The sequence below is a fragment of the Colobus angolensis genome, unplaced genomic scaffold, assembly GCF_000951035.1.
Source record: "Colobus angolensis palliatus isolate OR3802 unplaced genomic scaffold, Cang.pa_1.0 Scaffold329, whole genome shotgun sequence".
In the NCBI taxonomy this organism is placed as follows: Eukaryota; Metazoa; Chordata; class Mammalia; order Primates; family Cercopithecidae; genus Colobus; species Colobus angolensis.
Window position 1 is genome coordinate 382,716 of NW_012116588.1, and position 7,012 is coordinate 389,727.

Sequence of the window (7,012 nt, forward strand, 5' to 3'; positions counted from 1 at the left end):
GATGCGCCTGCCTCAGCCTCCCAAGTAGCTGGGACTACAGGTGCCCGCCACCTCGCCCGGCTAATTTTTTGTATTTTAGTAGAGACGGGGTTTCCCTGTGTTAGCCAGAGTGGTCTGGATCTCCTGACCTCTTGATCTGCCTACCTCGGCCTCCCTAAGTGCTGGGATTACAGGCTTGAGCCACCGTGCCCAGCCCAATTACAGACTGTTAATACAGACTTTTAATACAGACTGTTCAATTTTCAGTATTTGAAATATTCTTTTCCTGAAGTTGGCGTCTTTCCCCCCTTCTTTCTCTATCTGATTTAGTTGACCTATAATTGACATCATTTTCTTCATGGAGAAAATGGCAGCCTCCGTAAGGCAATCCTGGGAACAATAGTGAGTGGACACCTCCAAGAGACACTTAAAATACAGTATCTAGACATTTAAGATCAGGATCAAAGCCATACCCTGCACTCCTATTCCTTTTCCGTCCTGTCTCCTACTAGTTCACTGGATAACAGATATCACTCTGAGTTTTACAAGTTCTAGTTTGATTGATTTTGTACCCTACCTGATAAGTGTGGGCTTATAGTATGTCCAGACAGATGAACCTGACTCCCAATAATCTCAGGCTGGGTGCAATGATTCACACCTGTAATCCCGGCACTTTGTGAGGCTGAGGTGGAAGAATCGCTTGAACCCAGGAGTGAGACCAGCCTGAACAACAAAGTAAATTTTTTTTTTAAACAAATAGTGTCCTACTGAACTGAAATGGTTACTGTCTAGTTCAGGCTGAAATACAACAACTTTCTTGTGTAGTTGTTTCTTCTAGCTTTCTTTTTTTCTTAATGAATATCTGCTTCCTCCTGTTTGTCACTTGTAGATAAGAGTGGTAATTTGTCACTGGGTAATTCGCTTCCATTCCTTCTGACATCTCCCTGTTAGTCACTCACACCCATCATCATGCTGTCACCTTGCCATGGTTTCAGGAAGGAGGATAATCTCCATTAGAATCTTTTTCAGTTAAGAGGAGAGTTGCTGAATAGTCTGGATAAGCTGTAGTCTTGCTAGTTAGAAAACATATACAGCATCGAAATTGTCCTTTCCGTTTGCTGTCTGAACATAGCACAAGTAGATGAACCTTTGTATCCCTGACTGTGTCTCTGATATCTTTTGGACCCTGTCTGTGTCAGATGAGAGTTCATGTTTCTTGCTGAGTTGTATCTGATATACCGAACATAAACAAAGGAATGGCAAGATTGCTTTTCAGTTCTTCATGATTTTGAATAAAATTGACAAGCAGCACTGGGGGACAGTACTTTCAGATCCTTTCCAGCTAAGATAATATTCATATATCATTCAAAGATAAAAAGAATGAAATATAAGAAAAGAAGGGCTATGAATGTGCTTTCTTTCCTTTGGTCTAAACACTACCCATGAATCCCTTTTCTCAATGCCTTTTACTGAATTTAGTAAAACTGCTGTTTCCTTTCCAATGTGTTTTTCTTTCTTGCTGTTCTATGCCAAGCAGGTCCATAAAGAATTCTATCTCTTTCAATCTTGGATTATAAGCCTAGCCAGAAGAGGGGAGAATAAGTTGGGAGAGGGAGTAAGCCCATCAGAAAGTTGAAAACCACCTCAGAGTATCAGGACAAATGAAACATTTTTTGTAGAATCCTTTCCAGGGTTTTCTTCTCTGCTCAAATTCTTTTTTTTTTTTTATTTTAATTTTAATTTTTTTTTTTTTTGAGACGGAGTCTTGATCTGTTGCCCAGGCTATAGTGCAATGGCGTGATCTCGGCTCACTGCAATCTCTGCCTCCTGGGTTTAAGCAATTCTCGTATCTCAGCCTCCTGAGTAGCTGGGACTACAGGTTTCCGTCACCAGGCCCAGCTAATTCTTGTATTTTTAATAGAGATGGGTTTCACCGTATTGGTCAGGCTGGTCTTGAACTCCTGACCTCAGGTGATCAACCCACCTTAGCCTCCCAAAGTGCTGGGATTACAGGCGTGAGCCACTGCGCCCAGCCTCTCTGCTGAAATCCTGACTTCCTTTTTAGTCACAAGTTCCAAAGTCATTTCTAAGCAGATGAAATCTTGTCTGACTCTAAATAACTAATTCTCTAATGGCAGTGTTTTCAACCTTGGCTGTACATTAGAATCAACTGAGGAAGCTTTTCAAAATTCTGATGCCCAGGCTACACTTCAGAACAATTAAATTACCATCTCTGGGGGCGAGTAGTTTTTAAAGTACTACTCTCTGCAGCCCCCACACACAGATGGTTGATTCCATTGTGTATCCAAGGGTGAAACCATACTACTGAAACATAATTGATGTAGTTATTAGTATTCTTAGAAAGCTTAGATATTAGTCTAAGAAACCTCCAGGTTTTTATGAAGGGGAAATTAAAAATTAAAGACTGCCTTTGCAAACTTATTTCATATGAGTATTTTTTTTTTAACACATATCAACCCTCTGTTCTAGTCTAATTGGCCTTTTCATTTTACATGCTTTCTCTGCCTTTGTTCATGCTATTTGAGAAATGATCTTCCCCCATTTTTGCTTTTTATAATTTCACACTACCACCTCTTTGAAGCTTCATTCTTTCAGCCAGAGGTAGGTTTTTCCCTTCAGAACTTCCCTTTTTTGCTTTAGTATATTCTGTATGGTTTTGCATTCATGTTTTATTTCTCCGGCTAGTTTTCAAAGCCTCATTCTTACCTATGTAGTCCCCTAATTGCCAGGCATCTTTATATCCCTTGTAATGCCTTGCATCCAGTAAATGTTATGTAAATGTTTGTTTGAATAAAAGGAATTTCAGATGTCATGCTGCAGATGTGTGCTATGATAGAACTGGGGAGAAAACAGATGTGTAATATCTTTTCTATGCCCTTCACACTTTTCCAGTTACTCAAATTCTTGATTTGGAGATGACTTTTTTTTTTTTTTTTTGAGACGGAGTCTTGCTCTTGTCACCCAGGCTGAAGTGCAATGGCATGATCTCAGCACACAACCTCCTCCTCCCAGGTTCAAGTGATGCGCCTGCCTCAGCCTCCCAAGTAGCTGGGATTACAGACACCCGCCACCACACCCAGCTAATTTTTTGTGTTTTTAGTAGACATGGGGGGGGTTTCACCATGTTGGCCAGGCTGGTCTCGAACTCCTGACCTCATGATCCACCCACCTCGGCCTCCCAAAGTGCTGGGATTACAGGCGTGAGCCACTGCGCCCAGTCAAGGATGACCTTTTTATTTGTTTAAGTATGTGATTTTCATCCCCTGTGCAACCATTAAGTAGTCTTCAGGAATCAGATTCTGGAAATGTTAGCTCTGGCTGGGAATGCTTTATAGTTTACAACAGAGCATGCTTGCTAATGCCAGTTATGAAGCACCTACCAGGGTTATTTTCTGTCATGGTTTAAACAAAACTTTGTTGTAGTCCTCACTATTTTTTAATATTTAAGATTAATTTTTAGATTTTTGAGAATGCCATTTTATGTACTAATACTCTCTGTTCATTGAGAAGATAAATCCTCTTTTCGCAGTCTTAAAGATACAAAATAATGGTTACAACTCAATGATCTGCAAGTTCCTACCACTAAATGACTATAAAGGAGAGTGTGTTTAGAGCAGACAAAGCATTTGATGATTCAGGGAAGTGTTTTAGAAGCACAGTGAGAACTAGGAAGAAACAACTGTGGAACTGTAGCAAAAAGTAGATTTTGCTTTTGAAACAGCTCCATTAGTTGTGTTTATGTGTGTTTTACATTGCGTGTCTGCCACCTATTTTCAGCTTGAGTTCTTTAATGTTTTTGTCAAGGAAGACTGACTTCAGAGTGAATTATATCTTATCAGAATCCTGAGAAAAAAAGCAAGACTAAGACCATGTGGAGTTATTTTCTTGTCAGCTAGGTAATTCAGTTAGTCTCATTCTCTAATGCTTAACATCCTTTTTAAATGATCTCCAAATAAATCACATTTCTCCTTAGTAGAACTGACTGTGAAAGAGATTTGAAGCACTGCATGCTTCCCCACTTCCTCCGTAGACAGTCCAAATATTTTCTTTTTTAGGAACATTCCAAACTCTAAAAATCACTTTTGTTCCACCTATAATTTTTGCAGCTTGAAATTGCAGCTCAATACTAATTTGGCTCTTACTTTTTCAGTGGGGCAGCAGGTTTTGTAAATTAAAACACATTAATTGTTTTGTTTTTTGGCTTTTTCTTTTCCAACACCTCCCAACCCCCTCGTCCGCCCCCTACTATAAGTTTCCTTTTAAAGAAAAAATAAAGCATATTCAAAACATTGCCGCTTAGGGATAGAGCTTCTTAGAATATGCATACTCTTTAAATCTTATTTGGGTTTGTGCCTGTGTATCCCAGTGGAAAGACTGGATCTGAAACATCCCTGAGATGTCCCAGCTCCATCTTCTTTCCAAGTTTTCTCCAAACTTAATACACCATCACTACCACCACTTAGTTCCCCTAATACATATTTCTTTGTAATCTACAATTTTTTTAGGCTTTGGGAGACAAGTTGAATGGCATGTATTTCCAGCAGCTTGGTAGAGCAATTTACAGATTCTATATGGGCATCTAGTATTTAGCTAAATGAACTCTACCTCTCTCTCCTCTCTCTCCTTTCTCTCTTTCAGCTTGGCAGTGACCTTGGCGGGGGCATTGGAGGAAGTCCGGCAGTAAGTGCCATCTGTTTTTTTCACCATGAGAAGCACTGCCCCCTGTTTGATGCCTTTCCTATGTACATATTATCAGACCAGCCACTGCTGCTGTCCAGCACTGCACACCAAAACCTCTTTAACAGTATATGGGGAGTAGAAAATAGTATAGGGTTAGTTGGAATTGTTGGGGTCATGCACCACGTGGTGTAGAGACAGCTTTAAGGATTAGTGTTCCAGTGCTTACAGAGATCTTTGTCTTTCTGATATTAAAGAGCTAAAGGAAATGGACCCTTCCATCTTGACTGGAGAATGCTTATTCCCTGGTGTCACCTAGAAAGAACTTGAGAGGGTCAGCTGGACTCAGAGTGAGACTCTCCTTATAAATGAATTAGTTTCGGGGGTGTGAATGTCCATCTCCCCGAGGAGAGCTTCCTACTAGATATTTATGTCTAAATGGGAAAGGAAGTACTACTTTGCTGAACCCAGGTGGAAATGGAACTGCTGTTTAAGTTGGATACTTCTCCCTCTTTCTATAAAAACAAACTCCTCCTTTCTTAGGGTACCTGTAGGCCTTTTGCACAGAATCATGGAAGCTAAAATTGGAAACAAACACAAAATCTTGAATCACTGTGTTCCTGTATCCTACTGAGTACTCTCTTGATAAAGCTTCTACAGAATGAGTGTGTCTTATCAATGATGAAAAAATAACTGTCATGATTAAAAAGATGAAGAATATACTAATTTGACTCCTAAGAATATTGTAATTATGGTTTTTTTTATTGATTTATCAAAACTACTAAGATATGTAGCAATATTTTAAGGACTGTTAATCGGTTCTTCCCAATCTCCTCTTCCCCCCCCCCTTTTTTTTTCCTGCAGGTGGGACAATCCTTCATCCCATCATCAGTGCCTGCAACCTTTGCTCCTTCACCTACACCTGCTGTTGTCAGCAGTGGACTGAATGACCTGTTTGAACTCTCCACAGGCATAGGCATGGCACCCGGTGGATATGTGGCTCCTAAGGCTGTAAGTAAAGAGTTAACATAGCAATACTTTCTTAATGGACAGGACCCAAATTGTTTCACTTTTAACATTTGTGTTACTTCTACTGGTAATAAATCAAAGCTTTGGGCCCTTGTTCTGGAGTACTTAAGAGGAAGATGAAAGGTGGCTTCAAACTTAGCAGTAGGAAGCACCATTAGCATCCTTGTTAAACTTTTTTATAATTAGACTTAAAATTTGAAATATTAATTATTTAAGTTTTGTTCCCATGTTTAGAAATATTGTCTAGTTTGTCAACATTGAAGTCAATCTAGTGAAAATCTAGTGGTATGTAGTGCACCAGCAGGAGAAAAAAATACAGAGAAGTCATTTCTCTTATTCCCTTTTCCCCATTGGTATTACATATGGATTCTAGAATGCCACTGCTTAGATTTGGTTTTCATGGATTTTAGTGTACCTTTTTAGAGTTCCGATTTAGGTTTGTGTCATTGGGGCTCTTCTTGTGTTGTCTTAACCTTACTTGATGTCACTCACAGTGAAATTCAAGAGGGGAGACTCCCGGTTAAGGAAGCTCATTTAAGCCCTTGGGAAAAGCACCATCCAGGCTAGGCCAGGCTTCATATAGTCTTGCCTTTCTGAGGACCAATTTGACTGGTGGCTTCCTGAATTCTCTGCTTACTAATCTGACTCCTTATGGGGGATCCCTGCTATAGAGATGTAGACCGGTTGTCCATTCCAGGAGTCATAACTGTGATAACTGAGTGTGTATAGTTATTACAGTACATAGCAAAACCAAAGATATTCAAAATTGAGCCATAGTGTTTTGGCACACCTTGGTAGCTTTGTTGTAAGGTTTACTATATTGGATATTATCTTCAGACTTTTAATTATTAGTTATCTAATGCACTCATTTACTAACATAAAAGTAATGTATACAAATGACCAATGTAAATAATATGAAAATGTAAGATGGAAATTTGTCTCCCCCTGTCCCCCATTTCCCATGTATAGACACTGTTAACTTTCTTGTATGTCCTTTCAAAAGAAAAAGATCATACATATAGCTGTATATTTGTATCCTTTGAACATTCTGTGTCAATGGAATATACTATTTTGCACCTTGGTTTTTTCTCTACCATATTCTTTTGAATCCGTGTATCTACTAAATTGATATACCATAATTTATTTAATCACTCCTCTGTTAATGAACATTTAGTTTATTCCCTGGTCCCCTCCACCACCTGCCAGTCTTTTAGTGTGGCTGAGTATATTACCATGATTATTCCCCACCCACAGATCCTTTGGTATTCTCTCTTAGGTGGTCAGAACAGCTCATGACTCCTGATTT

General features: G+C 39.4%; 1 protein-coding gene across 7 annotated transcripts in view; it reads left to right on the top strand.

Moving 5' to 3' along the window:
* AP2B1 (adaptor-related protein complex 2, beta 1 subunit) overlaps positions 1 to 7,012 on the top strand; it is a 154,092-nt gene that overhangs the window by 87,229 nt on the left and 59,851 nt on the right. For 5 of the 7 annotated variants that reach the window (XM_011951847.1, XM_011951852.1, XM_011951849.1 and 2 more), the window contains 2 exons: positions 4,639 to 4,680; positions 5,542 to 5,688. In XM_011951847.1, the coding sequence (XP_011807237.1) occupies positions 4,639 to 4,680; positions 5,542 to 5,688 (189 nt within the window). The remainder of the gene's footprint in view (positions 1 to 4,638; positions 4,681 to 5,541; positions 5,689 to 7,012) is intronic. The other 2 variants (XM_011951853.1, XM_011951851.1) reach the window with 1 other exon arrangement.